The sequence below is a fragment of the Danio rerio genome, chromosome 9 (genome assembly GCF_049306965.1).
Source record: "Danio rerio strain Tuebingen ecotype United States chromosome 9, GRCz12tu, whole genome shotgun sequence".
NCBI lineage: Eukaryota > Metazoa > Chordata > Actinopteri > Cypriniformes > Danionidae > Danio > Danio rerio.
The window spans coordinates 39,755,730-39,778,266 of record NC_133184.1 but is presented as its reverse complement, the minus strand read 5'-3'; the positions used below and the strand labels follow the sequence as shown (position 1 = coordinate 39,778,266).

Below are 22,537 nucleotides of genomic sequence, written 5' to 3'. Positions count from 1 at the left end.
TTCATTATACAATAACCTGCCTAACTATTATAACCTGCTTAGTTAACCTAATTGACCTAGTTAAGCCTTTAAATGTCACTTTAAGCTGTATAGAAGTGTAGTGAAAAATATCTAGTAAAATATTATTTACTGTCATCATGGCAAAGATAAAATAAATTAGTTATTAGAAATGAGTTATTAAAACTATTATGAAATGTGTTGGAAAAAAATCTCTCCGTTAAAACAGAAATTGGGGAAAAATAAACGGGGAGGGAGGCTAATAATTCAGGGGGGCTAATAATTCTGACTTTAACTGTATATAATAAAAATGCATAAATAATGCATCTCCGAATTGAATCAATACAAAAAGCAACCTTTGAAACACAGGTAGTTTTTATTTTCTGAAGACTATAAGAGTTCACCGTGTTACAAAAAGAATTTGAGAAAAAAAAAGAGCAGGCAGGATATAAAGAAATCTTGATGTTACAAAACATTGAGTCCATGAGTACAATAGTTTTTCCCTCTAAATCTCTTAAACATACAGGTTTACAAATATACAGCAGCTCCTGAAATAAGTTCTCCGCATTGGTTTCTACATTTATTTTTGTTTCGTGAAAGAACAAGGCATCTGGTGGTAAATAAATGTTTATAAAGTTAAGGTGCGGTACAGCCAGATATTTAACATCTAATATACAACATCTGTTTATGAAAAGAGACATTTTTTATTTATATTTTACTACATTAATCCAAAATGAATGAGAATGAAAGCTGACTATATGGACTATAAAGGAATCAAACATTTTCCCATTTCAGGCAAGAAGAAATGGGTGAGAAAGCACATACGTAAGAATCGGAAAACGACAATTAATTCATTTCCGGGCTGAATAAAATTGTAGACCAGATGAATTACACCGTATGCATTTTTACACGCTTAAATTAAGTCAAACAACAGCAAACACCCACAATGCAAACACAAGCAGTACTTGCATATCATAAATATCATTATACAGCGAAACATATGGATTGACCATAAAGGGATTGCATTTGTGACCACCGTCAGTTCTTAACCAAAGCAATTGATGAAATATTACATGAAACATCGAACTCTAAAACCGTCGTTCTGATTGTAGGAGTTTACACAAGTGCTCTGTGTATTGGCACAGAAATTCATTCCAGATTTGGTGATCACGTATAATCTTCTTCACACATTTGTCCTCTCCATAATGCATGGTGATATTTATTTATAAAACTCTCACATTTGCTATCGAAGAGCAAGAAATTAAAGTTTAGGATTGGCTGACCCAGAAACAAAGGAAAAATGGCAACAATTAATCAAAAGTCTTAAAGATGTACGCACTTTACCATTATATCTTAATTCGCAATCAGAGAAAGAGTCACATATGCTGGTGTTTATCACAAGATGGTGAAAATGCTGTCTATGATTATTGTGACCGATTCCATCAACAGCCCTAAACCGCTTCATGAGTTAGTAAATGGGAGGGGAAAAAAATAAATGCATTTTCGAGAGGATTACATGTCTGTCCGCTGACGCCATATGTCAGTAAATCTTTGCATACCCCTTGACATCAATATGCATGAGAGAGGAAAAATACCCTCGGCCTCATTTCAACGTTTGGAATTTAAACTTGGAAATTTATGGCTGAATAGTCAAACATGTAGCCTTATAAAAGGGGCTGCTGGTAGAAAGCCGCTTGTTGCTGCTGAGGGGCAGGTTGGGCCGGAGCTGACATTGGATAGGAGGTGGGAGGCAGACCAGGATTAGCGTTCTGATAGGCTGACATGTCCATAGCCACACCCATCTGTGGCGGGTAAGGGGTGGGGCCTCCAGGGGCTTGGTTTACATATGGTGCATTCATTGGGCCACTGTAATAAATAAACAATAAGTGGTTATTGAGGTTTTACCACATTCAGAATCATAGAACTGACCAGTTCTCTAGTGTTTTAATAAAGGAACACTCCACTGTTTTTGGAAATAGTTGGATTTTACAAGTCAAATAGAGCTAAACAATTGAGTTTTACTATTTTTAAATCACTTTAGTTGAAATCTGTATCTGGCAAGAGCACTTTTAGCTTAGCTTAGCATAAATCATTTAATTGGATTAGACCATTAGCATCATGTTAAAAAAAAAAGACTTGAATTTCGGTAAATTTTCCAATGTAAACTTGACTTTTGTGGAGTTCAATCATGTACGAAGACCAATGGAAAATTAAAAGTTGCTATTTTCTAGGTCGAAATAACTAGGAACTATACTCATATTCCAGCATAATAATCAAGGAACTTTGCTGTAGGTACAATAATATTACACAGCACTTGAAAATAGTCCCCAGCTAGATAACTAGGTAACAGCACTGTGTAATATCATTGTGCCGGCTGCATGGCAGCAAATGTCTTGATTATTACACCAGAGTGAGACTATAGTTCCTACCCATAACTTCCTAAATGCAGGTGAAAACTTTGTTATAATGCAAATCAACACACAAAGTCAATTGGTAGGTTATGACTCATAATTAAAAAAAATAATAATCATTTTACATGTAACTCTTATCACAGAATTTACAGCCTCAAACTTTATCAAAACGAAGCATAAAGTGGGTCACACACTTGAGTAAATGCCACATTTTTAAAATCCAAACATTTTTTCCTGCTGTCTCAAACTGGATTTCTGGAGGGCCGCAGCTCTGCACAGATTTGCTCCAACCCAAATCAAACACAGCTGATCCAACTAATCAAGGTGTTCAAGGCTACAACAGACTATTAAGCAGGTGTGAGTTGGAGGTGATTGGAGCTAAACTATGCAGAGCTGCGGCCCTCCAGGAATTGAGTTTGAGATCACTGCCCTACACACTCTTTTCTGAGATATCCTTATACAAGCACATTGATGCCTCTTTGTTCACATGGAACCTAGATGAACTGTTTTGAACAGACAGGTCTGCAGTGACATGTCCGCTTCCTATCCGGTATGTGCCCACAGTTAACTCTCCGCCAGAGGCCCAGGAGACAATTAAGAGGCCACTTTTTCCAGCCTGTCCTCGTAAATACTGTACGTCCAAAGACAGGCCTATGTGTGCCTTCCTTTTGGGTGTACTAATCATCAGCATATTTACCATTAAAGTTCATTTTAGAGTGTCATATATGTTTTGAATGAACAATAAAATAAATGATGTTGAATTTAGAAAAGAAATCACAAGCATTGTTTATCTTGTCCTGTATTTTGTAATTCTGACTGCGATTCTAGAATTCAGAATCAGGTTTAATGACAAATATTTAAAGGGGACCTATTTTGCCACTTTTTAGAAGATGTAAAATAAGTGTCAGATGTCCCATTAGACTTTGTATGTGAAGTTTCAGCTCAAAATACCACACAAATAATGTTTTATAACTCTTTGAATCTGCCCTGTTTAAGTTTTGATCCAAACTGTGGCATTTTGGTGACAGTCGCTTTAAATTCAAATGAGATTGTGCTCTTTTTCAAAAGAGGGCGGAGCTACAAATGCGTATGTGTCAGCATAGTGGCAGATTCAAAAACAAGTTTTATGCAAATGAGGGAGAGACTGTCACTAATGTATATTTCCTTATTCACCATTGGTCTTTAAAAAGGTTAGTTTTATTTTAATTGGAGGCCAAAAAAGCACTTAAGAAGCATTCATAAAGCCGTTTGAAAATCAGAGGGAGACTAACAGGATTACCTGATGTAAGATGGTTGTGCAGGCTGACTGGGAGCCACTGAATTGATTGAAGGAGGCATGGAGCAGAGTGGTCCAGCTTGGTCTGTGAGACTATAGCCCTGTGGGACACCAGCAGACATGTAGGCTCCTGATGGCTGATAGCCCTGAGAGAGACACAAAAGAAAGAAATTGCAAGGTCAGGTTGAAGCTTTGGGATATAAAAAAAAAATGAAAAAATCAGCAATTCTTCCTTCAAATGGCCAACCTGCATAGAGAGATGAGGAGGGGCTGCTGGGTAAGTGCCTTGGAGCGACTGCATTTTGGAGTATGCATTGTACAGTGGAGCCTCATTCATTAACTGGTTATACAGCTCAAGAGCTTCCAGGACCTTCACATTCAGTTCGGACAACTCGGAGTGCTTCCTGCAGGAGTTACAGAAGATGTTTTTTTTCTTCACAAATGCAGAGACTGGACGTTTTGGGGGAAGTTTTGATTTCAACAAACCTGTCAATCTCTTGTAGTTTCTCGTCGATCAATGGGTTCATCTTTTCACAAGCATCTTGAAAATAAACAGAACATAGTTACACACTTTGCAAAAAGGTCTATCATTTATTCAGTGGCAGTTATTATGCAAAGTTTTTAACCAATCAAAATGGAGTATTCTGTAGAATAATGTAACAAACAGTAAGGGTGCAACGGGTCACAGTTGATCCGTGATTTCATATGGATCACAACCCACAGATCAGAACACACGTGACCCACCGATTAATAATTTTGTTTTGCTTGTAGATTAATCCTAAATTTGTAATGATCGCAGAGAGTTCGCCTTTTGCATCATTCACATCACATGTATGAAAACATTTAAGCTTTCCTGTAAAATATAATGATGACGGTAGAGGTTGTGGTAGGTTATTCGGGATGTGGTGGGATTCTTAGTTTATTGAAGGTGTTTTCTGTCACTACTTGTTTAGCCTGCATTAATGCATTCAGTGTAAGCTGCAGGATTAATCATTTAATCATTAGGATCTCAACAACCATGCAACATAAATTATAAATGACGGTGATTTGCATGTTTATTAATCCTTCGAATCACTACATTCAAATCTGTGTAGGAAAACATAATAATCAAGACAGATATTTAGTCTGTAGTTTACAAACAGTAAAATAACACAAAAGTACTGGGAGAACAGTTTATAATTTAGATATAACCACTGATGTTTATGGTAAAGATTAAAATCACCATCATGCATTTAACAGTAAAGTCTGGATCAGATATGCGGCCGGCCGGAAGTGTGATATGCACATTAATATCGCAGCAGTTTTTTTATTACGCTGTATAACAATAATTAATATTTTTACAGTACTGTGACGGTAGGATTTAAAGTTATGGTGGGGGTAGGCGTTAAAAAATATAATTTATTGGGTAATTAAATAGATAACATAAATAATACTCTGTACATCTACTGTTTTTACGTTACTGGGACAGTTGGGTTTAGGGTCGGGGTGGGGGTAGACATGAATAAAATACAATAAATGGGAAATTTTATAAATAATATAAATAATTCTTGTTAACTTCCAGCCGTAAACGTATCCGATCTAGCAACAACCGCATTTAACTTGATGCTCAAAAATGAAAGTTGTAGGCAGTAATTATATTATTTAACCAATAGGTGGCGACAACCAGCCATCAAAATATGCCACTGAATAACTCTTCAACGATGACACATCTAGCAATGAAACATGAAGTTTTATGAGTGAACAACTGAATCATTTATTGAAAATGAGACTAAAATAAATATGGTTTGTACAAATATAATGTTAGATTTATACATTTAGTGATATCGGTGGTAACTGATTTTTTCACAGTACTGAATATCTTACTATTTATATTTATTCAGCTGATTATTTCTTCCTCTTGTTTTTAATAAAATTACAGGTACTAAATTCTGTTTGTTTAAACCAAAAGTGTTTGCAGTCCTTTTTGGCTGATCCGAAAAATAGTTCGATCAGTAAATAAAAAAACATAACGTGATCTGAACTGTGAGATTTGTGATCCATTACACCACAACAAATCATACTACTGTCAGATTGTCAATGTTAATCATAACTGTAAATTTGTAAATTTGTAGTGAATAATGATTCAAATGATTCATTCAAAAAGGCTGATTCTTATAAAAACAGAGCAAGCCACTTGATGAATATATCCTTGAATCACTGAATCAAATGAATAATTTAAAAACAAAATATTACAGTGTTGCTCTGAGAGACTAAAATGTACCACTATGGTTTTTTTGGAAAAACATTTATTTATGTTTTGGGAAAACAGAATTTTTTTTGTGATAATATTATGTTACTATATGTTGTTAATAAATGTTACTATATTATATTTCATAAATATGAAAAACAAAAACCTTTCCATTTTTTTTAGCTTTTCATAGCTTGAACTGCACTTTAATAGAGTTCATCTTCCAAATAAATACTATTGCTTTTGTTTTATTAATACTTACAGTACATATTAATACTTTGAAATGTGCTATATAAATAAACTTGCCTTGCCTTTTATTTTTGCAGAGTAGCCAACTCAATAAAGTAAGCTCTAAAACAACCATTTTGATATTATCTTAGACAATGAATAAGAAACTCCCTTTGTGGAAAACTCAACATCAGCCTGTGAAAATGGTTCAGTATCATTCTTTATTCATATCATTCACACCTAAACAAATTCCCTATAGATTTCAACAGCAACAATCACAGAGTCCTGGTACCTTCTAATGTGAGCAGCTCTGGGCCGTCGGGTGTGGCATCTGCAGGGTCTGTGTTCTGGAGAAGGTATAAAGTTTTGTCCATCTTCTCCTGAACAGAGAACAGAGAAAACAATTAACACAAGACCCCAAGAGATGTTCACTAAGAGCACTTTATTCAATCAATTATTTAGACTCATTTCCAGTTTAATGATTAAGTTAGTCAAAAGATACCTCATCTATATATACAGGCTCAGGTTCAGCTTTGACTTCAACAATTGGCTCCTCTGGGACTACTGTCTTCTCAACATACATCACTACAGGAAAGAAAATTCAGAAGATCAGCTCACTCAATCCGAGTAGAAAAATTATTATTTATGCACCAGGTTACAAAGTATTACCAGGATCTGGTTCAGCATTCAGGTTGGTGGTGACAAAGTTTGATGGGAAGAGACCTACTCCTCTATGGTTCTCGCCTTTCCACCAATTTGGATCACTGTTGGATAACAGCCAAATTATTGTTGAATAATGAACATTTAATTTAGGTTATGGGATATTTGAAAACAGCATAAACAATATTTTAAATATTTGTATTTAATTTGTTAATTTATTAAAACTTTCTTTAAACCCTCATTTTATGAGATTTTAGATGCAAGATTTTAATGAATGGATTTGAAATGTTTTTTATTATTATTTAATAAGATAAAAAAGAAAAAGGTTGATTTTTTGATATTTATTTATTTAAAATTAGCTAAAGTCTGTGTAGAATCCAAATATGCAATGTTTATTTTGCTAGTGCACATTTTTATTCTTTGGGGGAACAATTCATTTGTGCAAGTTAATCCACTCAAATAACATTGTTTGGGTAATCTTCAATCAAATCTGACCAATTTTCTCCATGTTAGGAGTAGTGATCCTTCTCTGTTGACATCAGTTTTATTCACCTTATTCTTTGCCGACGAGCGTGAGCAGCCATTTTAATCTTTTTGGCTCGAGACTTCCGGTCTCATTCACTTCCATTCATTTTTAGACATTAAAAACTGCTCGTTTCACTGTTTGATGTTGCAAACTGACATTTTCTTATTACATTATTCTACTTGGTCTGTACAGTCATGCAAACATTTGTTTGTAGAGCAAGTAGTTTGACCGTTTTCTGCCGTTTATTATTCCTAGTCATTTCTCCCATAGGCGACTGAATCAGAAGTTCTAAAACAATCGCAAAAACAGGCGCACTTCCGCAATTTAGAATAAGGTCAATAGCTTCAACCACAATATTCTTAACCACGCCCCTTTTCCCGTTGGTTTGCTATTCGCTTGTTAAGTGGTGACGTGTTTGTGATGTATGTAAAACTGTTTCCGGGTCCAAGCTGCCATTCATTTGAGTGGAGAAATCATTCGTTTATGATCACGTTTTATTCCTATCACACATTAAAGTTAATTTTACATAAAATCATAGTGTGCACAACAATCTCTGGGCTTGCTGCATAACAAATACCAAATATTTTACAATTTATAAAAAACAATCACTTTCTGGCCATCGGATATTAGGCATGGACATATATACTGCCATCGTGATTTTCGAAAGCATTAAATCGCTTTGTAAACGTTTATTATTACCATTTCATGAGTCTCCCCATTCAGTTGAATAGAGCGCTTGGACCGGGAAGCCGCTTCGCGTGACGTCACACTTAACAAGCGGATAAAGGAATGATGCACAAAAAGAAAGCCCCGCCCCCTACTTAATACTCCATTTCAGTTAAAAGTACATCAATATACTGAAATTAAAATCTCAGCAACTTCCGGTTGCCATCGACGTAATAAAATAATGTTCCGTAAACAATCAGTTTACCTGTCGTCTAGGATGATCACGAGCTCTCCAGCCTTAAAAGTGAGCTCATTGTCTTCAGCCGCCTCAAAATCGTAGAGCGCGCGTACTTTACGTGACTCTTTCCCTCCATTGGTGTTGTAGGGTGGATCGGCAATCACTGTGAGGGGTCGTGTCTCTGTCTGCTGTTTCTGTTCCTGTAAGGACAGCTCAATGGCTGCAAACAACAAAATACAAAAAGCGTGTTTCATTATCTGCACACTGAAGACTTCACTCCTCTGATACGGTCCTGAATATCTTTAATGATGCCCAAAAATTATTTGTCACACAAGACATAACAATGTCTAACATTTAAAAATATTTAAGCATGCACAGCATTTCTTACCTTTGGCCAGATCATCATCAGCAGAAGCTCTGCTGGTGGCAGGAGTGCTGCTAGGCTTTGTGCTGGAGCTCTGCAAGTTCAGATCACATGATAACAGATCAGCACTGATTAAAAAAAAAAAAAAAATCAGCTATTTATATATATAAATAATGCAAAACATGCAGAAGATGGGTCAGATTATATTTTTGATTGTTTCTTAAAGTTTTTAAGCTCACCAAGCCTACATTTACTTAATAAAAATACTGGAATGATTTACTTTTTTTTTTTTAAGATTTATTTTTTGGCATTTTGCCTTTTTTTTGACAGGATAGTAGGTTGAAAGGAAGTGAAGTGGGAGAGAGAGGGGGGTAGGATCGGGAAAGGTCCACGAGCCGGGATTCAAACTCAGGATGACTAGAGCGCAGCCGCACCATATGTCAGCGCACTAACCACTGGGCTATCGCGCTGAATGTTTTACTTTTTTATCATACTTTAGAATATAAATGATTTCTGTGATGTCTAAGCTGATTTTTCAACATTAGTATCAGAGTCAGACAATCTTTCAAAAACCACACTAGCATGCTGATTTATTGATCATTTAATTAGCAATATTGAAAACAGATTTGCTGCTTCATATTTTTGTGGAAACCATAACACTTATTTCAATATTCTATGATGAAAACAAAGACCAAAATAATATATTATTTTCTTTTTAATTAAAATATAAATCCTTTGTATCATTCCAAATGCCCCTATATCAATCATGGGTAGAATTTATTTATTAAAATGATTAATTATTTAATTTAGGGCTGAAAAATATATATTGAAAAAATTCTGACATTGCGATATTTTATTTTTCTGTGATAAATATTGCAAATTAAATACAGCTTTACAAGATAGTTGAACAGCGATATTTGACCATTGTCTGGAGGCTATTCAGTAGTCAGGTACAGAAATTGAATAATCGCAATGCAAAAAAATGCTTCTCTTACTAAAGTTTGTCTCGTTTCTAGTTGTAGATCTAAACAAAATTCTGAGATCAAGCAAAAATAGTGTTTTGTTTTAAAATTCAGATGAAATAAGGCAAAATAAAGAGTTTTCTCTGTTTTTAAAACAAGCTAAATTATGTCAGTGGGTTGTTAGATAATTTGGTTTTTACTTTGAAATGTAGATATTTGGACTAGAAACAAAAATTCTAAGTAAGAAAAACATTTATTTTTTTGCATAAATTCTGTATAAATGAAGTGATTACATACTATTCTGTAGCTCTTGGTCGACTATAATCCAGACTTAACATTGCAATGTTACTACTGCAGATCTGCACATTAAGATATTGATGCTGAAATCATACATTGTGCAGACCTGATTGAATTTATTTATTTAATCATTTATTTAAATAACAGTACCTACAGATTTTTGCTGTTACATTTTCATCTTTAAAAAAAATCCTTTACAGCCTAAAATGACTAATTTTGTGATGATTTTTTTTTCCAAAATAGTCTTATTTGCATCAATTCTTGTGTTTTGCTGTGGAAATGCACAAACATCTTGTAAAAATATGTCTTTTTTAATCTCAAGACACACTGGACTCACAAAAGAGCTGAAACAAATCTCACTGAACCCAAATCTTTAAATAGTTGTGTCCAAAAATATATATCACAACAGCTATACAGTATATACACAGAATGATAATGCCACCTATAGGTGTTCTATAGTAATTTCTGAAAAAAAAATAGTATCTAAAAACATACTGCATACTGATCAGATAAGGTTACCAATAAATCATTCCCACAAACCATTTACGAAAGTAGGTAGTTTTTAGATAACATATATAGAACGACCTTTGAGTGACACAGTAAAGTCAATGACCTATTTTACATAGTCGCCACTTATTAACAGCTGGACAAAAGTAGTCTCACAGTCACAGCCAAACATAATGGTCTAAGTCTATCATAAATAAAGGAAGAAGGGACAAAGGATACATCTCAAATTGGGCTGTGAGGGCAGTACAGCAAATATGTGGCAGGAAATTCCATTCTAGCCATTGGTTTTCTTGTCTCAAGTTTACACACAAGCTTCAGCATTCCAGACACACTCAGCTGATTCACACGTCACTAATCTAAATCGCTAAAGCGTTAGCAGATATGTCATGTGAGAAACAGTGTTTGGTCACATGATTCATTTGTAAATTAATCTTTTACACAACTTACTATTGGTTATTGACTTTAAGCATGCTCTTTTTTTTAAAGACTGACTAAAAAGTATGAATGAAGAAAGAAAGAAAAACAAAAAAACAAAAACAAAAGAAGCTATTCATAAATTGTGCAAAACAGGTCCAGACACGGTTAGTTAGTTAATATGTTTGGCGTATAAAAGCATACTATGGACCATTTCGATGTACACTGTAAAAAGTAAAAACTTAAATTACCTTGACTAGTTGCAATTAAATGAACTAAGTATGATAAACTTAATTTATGATTTCAGTAATGAATTAAGTTTATTCATGGCAAGTATAAGTATTGTTTGCTGTTAATAGTGAAAAATACAATTACTTGCCACAAAACATTAAAACATTGTTATTGTTTACATGCGTCAAAATTGTCTTTACAAATCAAATTAATTAGCTTAGTGCATTATATTATTATAGTGAATGCTTAATGAAGGTTTTTAATACACTATAACATATCTTTCAAGTATCTATGATAAATATGAATCGCAAAATTACATTTAATTAATGTTGAAATATTTAGAAGAATTCTAACAATGTATTGTGTACTTCCTGAATAAAAAGTAGTTTTTTTTTATATTACATTTAAATAAATAAACAAACTCACTTATTCATCTTACTGACCACAATCCTAATATTTTAATTTTTGAATATTAATGTTCCTGTAACTACATTGTGCTATATATGTACTATTTAATAATTGTAGTGCTGGGCAAAGATTATTCGCAAATGATCGCATCCAAAATAAAAGTTTGTTTTGACATAGTATATGTGTGTGTATTTAATATAAATACTATGTATATGTGATACACACACATAAATAGGGACAAAACTACACAAAAATACTTTGTTACATGTATATTTAAATTCACATATAATTTGCATCATATACAGTACATATATTTTTATATCTAAATAAACAGCGGGGAAAATAAGTATTGAACACGTCACCATTTTTCTCAGAAAGCACATTTTAAAAGGTGCTGTTGACTTGAAATTTTCCCAGGGTGTTGGTGACAACCAAAGAAATCCTTATATGCAAAAAAAAAATGTAATTGCTTAACAAATTAAGTTATGCATAATATAATGAAATGACACAGGAAATAAGTATTGAACACATGAAGAAAGGGAAGTGCAGAAAGGCAGTGAAAGCCCAGACAGCAGCTGAAATCTCTCAGCAGTTATTCAGCAAGCCTCTGCCCTTCGTCATTGTCCTAAATCTACATCAGGATGATGAATATGAAACCAGAGTGGACATTTCATCAAGAGAATGATCCAAAACACAGAAAAGGAAACTCTCAAATGCTTTCAGAGATAGAAAATCAAGCTGTAGAATGGCCCAGCCAATCACCTGACTTGGATCCAATAAAAAATACAAAATGAACATCAGATTTAATAGACGAGACCCACAGAACCATCAAGATTTTTACACTCTTTTAATGTCTGTAAAAAAAAATCGAACTGACTGCGCATTCTCCATATGAGAGGCGTAATTAAGTTACCATCACCCAAAAAGTCATTTATATAAAGTATTAAATGTTTCAGTAGTTCAGAACTTTCTAATTGTGTCATTTTTTTGTTATTACACATAACTAATGTTTCAGTTTTTTTTTATGTTAGTATTGTTGGGGTTTTTACCAAAATTTGGTTCAATTCCATGTCAAGAGCTTTAGAAACATTATTCCCAGGTAAAGTGTTTAATACTTATTTTCCCAGCTTTTCTTAAAATGTATGCATGGATGTGTGTATTTATATATACACGTAATAAATATAAACAGTAAACAAACATATTTTATGTCAAAATAAACTTTTATTTTGGATGCGATTAATCTCAATTAATTTTGCCCAGCCCTAATTAATTAATAAATCTCCCCCCTTAAAAAAACTACAACAACAAACATACACATACAAACAACGCTTCCCATCATTTTTTAATTCGGACAATTCATCTATATAAACTTCAAAACAACCATGTAACGACCTACATTGCAGATGTGGGATGACAACAAAGACATGCATCTGTCACCAATTTCTGTGACCTACCAGAACAGTGCACACAAACTGAATAACTAATGAACTATGCAGATCAGGGGTGCAAAAAGCCACTTTGGATCTAGAAGCAGCCAAAGGTCATTTATCTAGGCCAAAAAGCAGCATCTGTTTACCAGCATCTGTTTATCTGGATAGATGACTTCAAAGAAAGATTCAGCAGGATGTTAGCCAGTAGGAATACCTGTGGGTTTGCAGTGGGAAAGGTCACTCCTTCTTCTTTCAGGGACTTGATGGTGGCACCGATTAGACTCAGTTGCGGGTCTTTCTGGAAATCTTCAGCCCATTCCGCCATCAGGGCCTTCAGTTTCTCATTAACCTTTGGGTGAGCCTGAAAAGGAGACGATGAGGATGGTAGAAATGGTCAACAGACAAGCATGATTATTACTCTTTAAAAAACATAATTCGCCTTTTTTAATTCCTTTTTATTATATTTTAACACGTACATACATATTTACACATTCTATCAAAAATTATGTATTTATATCTTAATATACACATGTTTGTTACCATCTCTTTCAGCCAACGTCCTTTATTTGCTGCACATAAACCTTTCCAATTTAAAGAAATAAGCCATTTCGCTTGCAGAATACATAGATTCATAAATATATGCTCCGGCTTTTTTTAACTTGATCTACTTGGGATATAAATAAAAAATAATAATAAAGGAGACATTGGTATATTAACCTCAAGAATCTTTTCTATATTTTTTTCACAGAAGTTCTGTATTCCTTTACATTCCCATATACAGTGATACAGCGCTCCTTTAAGGACAACATGCTTGAACTCTCCATCAAAACTAGATGTGTAGAGGGGATCTGAAAAATAGCTTAATACTGTTCTGTATCTGAAATAATAATAATAATAATAATAATAATAATAATGATAATAATATTTTGTTATAATATAAATAATAATAATTAGTTAATGTAGATTTAAATTTGACCACTCTAAAGTAGTTCATACCATTGCCAATGCATGATTAGGGTAATAAAATAAAATAATTACAAAATCAAATTAATTAAAAGTAAAATTAATTCAATGGACTGAAACAGGCGCTGTAAATATTAAAAAAGTATTAAAAAACATTTTTTTCTTGTAAACTGGGTGTTTATATATACATACAGAATAAAAAGTGAAGTCAAATTAAAATATAGTGTATTTTAATAGAAGCCTATGCCAGTACATTGGAGTTATACAGTAATTACTAGGTGCAATACTCCATTTATTGGTGCATTGATGCAAACTTGTCCCCCGGTTCAGCAAAATTCTGTTTTATATTAAAAATTGGTCATCTTTGATAATCATTTCTTGAAATAGCCTATCGCAGGTTACTGTTTGTCAAAATCCATTCATATCATATATTTTTACTTAAAGCCATGTCAGAAATAACAGCTATTTTCATGGCAAAAAAAAAAAAATCATTAATAAATTTACATTTAACAAACACAAATAAATGAATACATAAATCAGATAAGATATTTAATGTTAATATGTGATCAAAACTCTAAACATTTTACTAGTGTCATCTCCTTGAGTGAGTTACTTCTGCAGTCATTAAAAGCAGGACAGTCCAAATAGAAAGTGTTTTACTCAAAATATATTTATTATCCATAAAAAAAACACAGAAAATAAGTTTGATTAATAAATGAGGTGTAACTGTATCATATATATGAATTTGGTTCACTGAACATGTATGACACAAACTACTCAAAAAAAATCCAACCCCTCCGATAGTCAATGTATAATTTGTTATAATTTGTATAATCTGGTTATACATGCATAATAATTATAAAGTCAGCTGAATATTCTTACCCTGTTCAACACTCCACGAACTTCACTTGCAAACTCCCGTGAGCAGATTTCTAGGTGAAAGATTTTTCCACTGTTTGCAACACAGGCACCTAGCAACTAAACAGGGAAATTACAGCATTATTTCACTATTTTAATCAATAAATTCTTACTGCTTTTCTTGCTATTTGCAAACATGAAACATGTACTGTTTATTTTTTGGATTAATGTTTACATTTATAAACAGGTTTGACTGTTCCTTTGAAGAGACTCAACTCACAAAACAATGAAATATTGTCGAGCAGAGCACACTCACCAAAATACATATATATATATACGTTAAACACATTTCCTTGAAACACTAAATGTAAAAAATACCCTGGATCAATCCAGGATTTCCATTACAATGGAAGCGTCTTCTGTACAAACAGTACTTCCACACTTTTAAAACTTTTTTCTACTTTTAAATAAGTAACTATGCAGAGTGAATAAAGATTTTTAATAATTTTAATAATTTAAGTATTTATTTCATACTATTGCATTTAATTATAATTGACAAAAATATATAATAATAATAATAATAATAATAATATTTAAATTCAAGAACTCCATTCCCTTGTAATACATTTCTGCAGATACAGACAGACAGAAAGAATCAGACCTATTAACACGACACACATTTCTTCATCAAAACAGTATGCTTGTACTGTGTGTACTGTGCATTGTGATTTTTAGTGTTTGTCAAACCTGTCTACAAGTATGTAGTACATTTTAAAGGCAGAACTGTTTATAGGGAAATTTCTATAAACAGCTACAAGCAGAGTCTAGAGATGTTCAAGTGCTGTGCCAGTTATTAAAGCTCACTATCTTATATTCCAGCTTAGATTTTAATGGCTATAGAAACCATATACCTCCTATTTTATCCCCAAGAATGTAAACAATGTGACAAAAGATTGTTTTGTACACTGTAGACACCATTTTGACAGCACCTTTGCTTTACAATGGGAACTGAGAAGCTCACCGTTAATGCTTGCATAGCGACATGAGGGACCTTGTGGTTTACTCGCTTCATGATCGACCTCAGACAATCCTTTGCACTATGAAAGAAAAAGAAAATGACAAAGAGTGGCACAAACATATTTATGGTTCGCAGTTTAAAGATGTCAAACTCGAAAAAACAACATAAACATTGTATGTCAGTGTTATTGTAGAAGATATAAATGTAAGATTTTTAATTGAAGGATTTCTCAGTATTTTTTGTTCTGTTTTTGACAATTGTTGAAATAAAACTATAAACAATTTTTTTCGAGCACTTTCAAGAACCTTTTTGTTTTTAAGCACTTTCCAGGTCTTGAATCCATATGTCTGAAATTAAAGTACTTTCAAGAGTTGTTGGAACGCTGAGCATAATAAAGATAATTTAAATAAAATGCACCAATAAAACAACAGTGTACACTAGTAGGAATGCACCGAACCGATACCATTTTTCAGAACTGATCCGACCCCCTAACAAAATTCTGAGTATCGACTGATTACAGATCCGATCCCGATACTGTGCCTTTTTTTTTTAAAGCATAATACAGTTTCTATAGTTCTTGTGATAAACTTAAATAATATATCTTCTTTAGTAAAAATAAGAGACCTATAGGCCTACAGACAGCACAATCTAACTAAAAACATGATGCTTGCAGTAAACTAGGCTACATTATTTGAGCATTCGTTATGACATTGATCTTTGCTGGTCCAGCTTATGTTTCCTTTTTTTAATATTAAGATTTTTATTTGAAATCTGTAATAGGCTACCACTATTGACCCATATCAAAACTCAAACTGGTCTGTTAAAGTTTCAGAGTAGAACTTAGCAGCACAAATGGAAGAAATCAGTGCGTTGAGGATCTGTTCAATGTATTATTGAGCCTTTTCTAATATTAAACTTCAGGTAGGCCTACTATTTGTGTGAAGATCAGGTAATAACCCTCTCTACTTCAGTGTTGTGAATGTGATTTGCTGATCTAACAGACACAGTGCAACATGATTTAGAAACAGCAATGAATTCCTTGTTGCAGGTCAAAATGAACCCATTTAATGCAAATCTAAATGCATTTCTCCACTGATTATTTATATTAACAGGAACAAATACTCTTGGAGAAAGCGTTTTTTTTAAGTTGTCATGAACGTGACATGCAGTTTGAATTATGAATAAATGAACAATGATTGACAGGGGCAGCAGCGGGAAACGCTAAACTGGACATGAGTTTAAGCACTTGAATATTTATCTGAACTTCACATAAACTGCAATGGATTCAGAACATTTGGGATATAGTAGGCCTACATGACAACTTTCTAGTGCCTTATAATAGGCTACCTTTATGCCTTTAGTTGGCTTATTCATTCATTCATTCATTCATTCATTTTATTTTTGACTTAGTGCCTTTATTAATCTGGGGTCGCCACAGCGGAATGAACCGCCAACTTATTCAGCACGTTTTTACTCAGCGGATGCCCTTCCAGCCGCAACCCACCACTGGGAAATGTTGGCTTGTAAATTACACAGAAAATAGCGCACACACAAGATCAGTTTTGGATCTGTACTAGCTGGCCGATACTAGGCTTGGGCGGTATTACGGTATTATGGTATACCGCGGGATCTAAAAATAGCAACGGTGTCAGTTTCAATACCATTATACCGTCATAAAATATTAAATATCCTTTATTTAATGCCTACAAAAACGTATGTGTGGTTGTCATCACGGGACAGTGTGGAGGAGAGAGGGAAAGGAAGAGGGAGAGGGAGGGAGAGAGGGGGAGAGGGAGGGGGAGAGGTGACGTGACGAGTCGCACTTCAAAGTGTCCTGCAGTTTGGGAGTTTCGACTGAACAGAAGGGAGACGTGGTTAATATGAACGAGAGGTCTGCATTAGAGCTAAAGATCTTTGACCGAACCCGGCGAGACCCGAAAAAATCCAAATCCCTGCATTAAAATCCATCCCTGCAAAGGTGAAACAAATGATGACGAAGTAGTAAAAAAAGAGAATTTTGACGGCGGTCAAGTCAGTCACTAGCTCAGAAGGAGCGGTTATTCCAGCCGCAGGTATTTCGCGGTCGCTCATACACTGCGTATTACGGTAGAGCCCTAAACCGCAAGCTGACAGGTAAAAAGAAGAGGCCATTCGCTAAAGTAAAACTGCTGTCATGGAAAATTAAATGCATGTTCCTGACTGGTAGAAGATAAACAAACAATCCTACCAAAAACTTGCAAAATCAGCCGGATCAGAACTCTGCATCTCGACCTGTAGCCGCAGGAAAGGGTGTTCAGTTCTGCTGGACGCACCATGAGTGAGAGACTGCGCTAAAGACAGTGGATTTAATAATGTTCCTCCACAAACACACGTAGCCTAATCTTGGTGCGTAAAGGGTTTTTAAATTATAAATAAATATTAATTAAACCATATAATCATAATGTAGACAGAGTATACAGACTAATGGTGGCATTATTATTTTAATATTCAGCTTCACCGCCGCCTTAATGCCAGATTGTGAAGAGAAGTGGAGAAACACATCTTGCAGAGCCTTTATCTTAATTTCGTTATTGCCAAAATACCCGTCACCATTTAGAGTTTATTTTAATTTGATTTGTTAAGCAAGATTACTTTTCATTGGTGTGTAGGCTAATTTAAAGGCTAAGTGCATGTAGCCTACCTAGACCTATAGAGTGCTGAGATGTTACGATGTTACAGCTGTAGGACTTATTTTATTTCTTTGTTCCAACTTTCAAGTGGCCTATAGTCTACGCTTGTTACGAATAAATGATGTTAAAACATATAAATGACTCATTCTTGAAAAAAATGCATTAGAGCTGTGTGCATGAGCACATTTAATGTAGGCTGTGAACGGGTTTGGGCTGTATAAAGCTGTCAATCAAAATGTACCTGTCGGACTCGGGACCTATCGGGTATAACTGCTGTTCCGCGGGAGCCGGCCAGATTTCTTACGGGAGTAAATTTCTGAATAAATCGCGGGAGAGATGTGTGTGTGTGTGTGTGTGTGTAAAAGGGAGAGAGAGAGAGAGGGAGAGAGAGAGGTGCTGTGCGTCGCTTTGCGTCTCTCTCTCTCTCTCTCTCTCTCTCTCTCTCTCTCTCTCTCTCTCTCTCTCTCCGCGAGCCTAAGGTCGCATAGAATGTATTCAGTTTCTGAATGGTTTAGGCTTAAGCCAACAGTTTGGTGACGCTGTCTGAGCCTTACGTCATAATTTTTTTTTATTACGCCGGATACCGGGGTAAAATATGGAGGCGGTTTGACGGTATCAAAATTTGGATACCGCCCAAGCCTAGCCGATACCCAATCCAGCAAAAATATGCAAGTGGTGCTCGCTGCAGAGCCATTTGAGGAGAGCTGAGCTCCAGCGAGGGGGAGCTTAAGCTTGAGCTCCACCTTTTTTGCACTTCTTCTGCGAGTGATGTCACTGGGGGTAGGGTTAGGGGTGGGGTTGGTGTACGCATTAAAACAGCTTACAGGAGGAGGAGCGACAGCTCATGCTCCCCCTCGCTGGAGCTCAGCTCTCCTCAAATGGCTCTTTATCGAACCGATATCTGATCCAAATATCAGGATCGGTGCATCCCTATATACTAGTGACATTAAGGTAACTACCTGGTAATAAAATTAGAATTTAGAAAAACTATTCATATATTGTTTGCGTGTTGATTTTTCAGCTCACCCATTTGGAGCTGTCCCGACACGGTCACAGATATCCATAATGAGGCCCCAGTCCTCCACTGTGTTGGTTTCACTAGTTGCTTTCTCTGAAAATACAAATGAGCATTCAAATGAGACTCTTAACGCAAGGTCATTCTAGAACCATATCAAAAAAACTGATAAGTGTTTGACAAACGTCTAAACCAGCAGGAGGAAATGTCTTCTCATTTACCATAAATGCTGTTAACAAAACACTAAAAAACTAAAACTAATAAAAACCACAATTTTAAAAAGAAAATCTTTTAGTTTTAGTTATCAGTTTTGCATCCCTGAGTTCGAAGGATAGGTTTATTGAAAATAAGATATGCATACCGTTAAGCAGTGACAGCCTGTTTTGCCTGTTATTTTACATTTACAGCTTGTCACAACAGGCACAACAGTTTCTGTCATAATCCACCAGCAGAAATTATTTGCCCCCTCCTTTAAGAACAAAGCAACTGGGCACATTTTTATGACTAATTCTTACTCGTAACAACGACGTCTTGAATTGCAACATCTAGAAAAGTACATATTCATGAATAAATAAATAAAATGAACAATAATAATATGCCTTAATTTCCTCCATAAAGGAACATACAGTTTCACACGTTTATATAAACTGAATTCTAAAAGGACAAAGCTTTGAAAATAAAACCAAAGATCATGCTATTGTGTGCTGTTAGGTTCCACGCCTTTTGACAACTGAGCTCCTATTAATCTTCCACCCATTCATGCTTACAAGAAATAAAAAATATAAATAAATCAAATAAAACATAAAATAAAACGTTTTTTTTTTTAAATCAGAAACTTTTAAAACAGGACATTTTGATCATAAGTATCAGCATAGTAATACATTATTATTTGTTATAATTACATTGTTTTAATTACAGTTATTTGTTATTATTTTATACTAAATTATATGAAACAATATTTTAATATAACATACAGAATAAATACCTGAATCTTAAGCTTACTAGAAATTAAAAATAAATATAAATAAATAAAATAAAACATAAAATAAAAACGTTTTTTAATTAAAAATGAACGTTTTGATCTTAAAATCAGCATGAATTATTATTAAAAATACACAATTATGTTTTATTATATTATTTTTAACTAGATTAATTTATTATTTTACACTAAATAATAATAAATAATATTATCGTAAACATCCAGAATAATAAAATCAAAGCATATAAAGAAAGTATTATTACAACTATTATTATTATTAAATTATTAAATATTAATAAATTATTATTATTAAATTATTATTACTTTTTTATATGACTTATTGGAGCATTAAAGAATTTTCATATTTCGTACTGAAGACCCTGCCACAAAAATATATATTTAAAAAATATTTTTGTCAGTAATCAAGCAATAAAATAAATTTAAAAACAATTTCAATATAATTTGAATCAAGGAGACATCCAAAAACAAAAAAACTTATGGTTTTGGTGTAGTTGTTTAAGGTTCCCTGTTTGGGCTTTTACTAACTTTACTTCATTGCCGTAGACTTCTATCAGTATGTTTTCGAATATCTTAATCTATTTGTTTATTACTATTCTTTTAATTATTTACTTTGAGCTGGCCTAATAGTAATAATAATTATAATATAATATATATATATATATATATATATATATATATATATATATATATATATATATATATATATATATATATACGTGTGTGTGTGTGTGTGTGTGTGTGTGTGTGTATTAAAATAAGCTTCTCCTGCTCACTAAGGCTGCCTTTATTTTTTGCCTTTATTACAGGACAAACTGTACAATTGTAAAATGGTATTGCACTATAAAATAACTGTTCAAAAGTACTTTATAATTTAATTTATTCATTAATTCCAGTGATTTTAAAGATGCTTTTTCAGCTTCATTACTTCAGAGTCACATGAGAAATCTCTCTAATATTAATTATTATGATTATTATTTTTTTATAATTAATGAAAAAAGTAATAAAAGCATTAATGAACGGAGTAATAATTTCATTTGAAACTACATACAATATTAACTAAAAAAATGAAGAATTTAATAAAAACTGACCTCAAACACTTGACCGGTACATATATATATGTGTGTGTGTGTGTGTGTATATATTTATAATTATCATTTGTTTTAGTATGTCTTTGTCGTTTATTCTTCAGTTTTTTATTCTTATTGTCACTATTATTGTTGTTGCCCTTATTACAAATATTAATATTATTCAAAAACCTGTATTCCTATATTTTGATTATTAAATGTATTTTCTTATGCACACTGCTATGCTGTCATCTACGTCATGTTTATTGTGTTGACATAATTCAAAATAAAAGAAATTTTGATGGAAAAAAGAATAATTTCAGCATTTAGTGTTCATCTAAAAAGTTCTTGAAATTCAAAACAACATCCCAAAGACACTGTCAGTTATCTATTTTACATTTGACAGCTTTAATAGTTAGATTTTGATAAATAAGTTATGAATGACCGATAAACAAAACAATAACAGAGCTCTTGAGGATCTTGCAGTGAACGGAGCGCTGCTGGATCGGCCCTTAGTTACTGACTTGTCAAGACCACATCACTTCGACAAAAACAACACTGCCAAACTCACCCACATCCTGATCGAACGGGTTTTGACCAAACAACGGCATTTTGTAACCTTTTCCTATGTGTCAAAGAAAAAAACTGAAGCGTATTATCTACGTAGATCGACGATTTATCCTTCTCTCATCCATTAAATTGCGTTCACTTCCACCAGTTGCTCTTCCGTAAACTTAGTAGACGAGCGCAATGCCTGCCAGAAAATACATCCAGGAAACTGTCAACATATTCTACATTTAAAGCAGCATGTTCACAAATTATATTAATACTCAAAATTTAACCAGTAAATTATTATACTTGTGCATATTTAAAAATATATATGTTTATATTTCAGACAGGCGCATAGGTTGAGTCAGAAGTGCGCTCTGACTTCAAGACTCGCACTGCCATCTAGCGGCTAGTTTAGATGTTTCTAGAACATCATAATTCACTTTAAATAATCTCAATATATTCACATACATTACTGTAATCATATTATTTTAGTTGTATTTGATGTAAATGCTTGCGAAAAAGACGACGCTAGTCTGTAACTGAAAAAACAAAGCAT

At 33.7% G+C, this 22,537-nt stretch overlaps 1 protein-coding gene across 1 annotated transcript; it reads right to left on the bottom strand.

Annotated features, from left to right (window-relative positions):
• Positions 1 to 354: 354 nt before the first annotated feature.
• Positions 355 to 22,165, bottom strand: stam2 (signal transducing adaptor molecule (SH3 domain and ITAM motif) 2). The gene is made up of 14 exons (NM_001007369.2): positions 22,001 to 22,165; positions 19,377 to 19,461; positions 15,685 to 15,760; positions 14,688 to 14,783; positions 13,057 to 13,203; positions 8,618 to 8,687; positions 8,257 to 8,449; positions 6,809 to 6,903; positions 6,642 to 6,724; positions 6,432 to 6,519; positions 4,171 to 4,225; positions 3,932 to 4,088; positions 3,688 to 3,830; positions 355 to 1,863 (listed from the first exon to the last, which is right to left on the bottom strand). Exons 1-14 carry the CDS (start codon positions 22,038 to 22,040, stop codon positions 1,662 to 1,664), a joined length of 1,530 nt encoding a protein of 509 aa, NP_001007370.2. The 5' UTR covers positions 22,041 to 22,165; the 3' UTR covers positions 355 to 1,661.
• Between the last annotated feature and the right edge of the window lie 372 nt (positions 22,166 to 22,537).

Coding starts and splice junctions, on each gene's coding strand:
- stam2 (NM_001007369.2), bottom strand. CDS start 22,040: ATGCCGTTGTTTGGTCAAAACCCGTTCGATCAGGATGTGG. Junction 15,761..19,376: donor GTCGGGACAGCTCCAAATGG/GTGAGCTGAAAA, acceptor TTTCTTTCATAG/TGCAAAGGATTGTCTGAGGT. Junction 14,784..15,684: donor TCGCTATGCAAGCATTAACG/GTGAGCTTCTCA, acceptor TTCCCTGTTTAG/TTGCTAGGTGCCTGTGTTGC.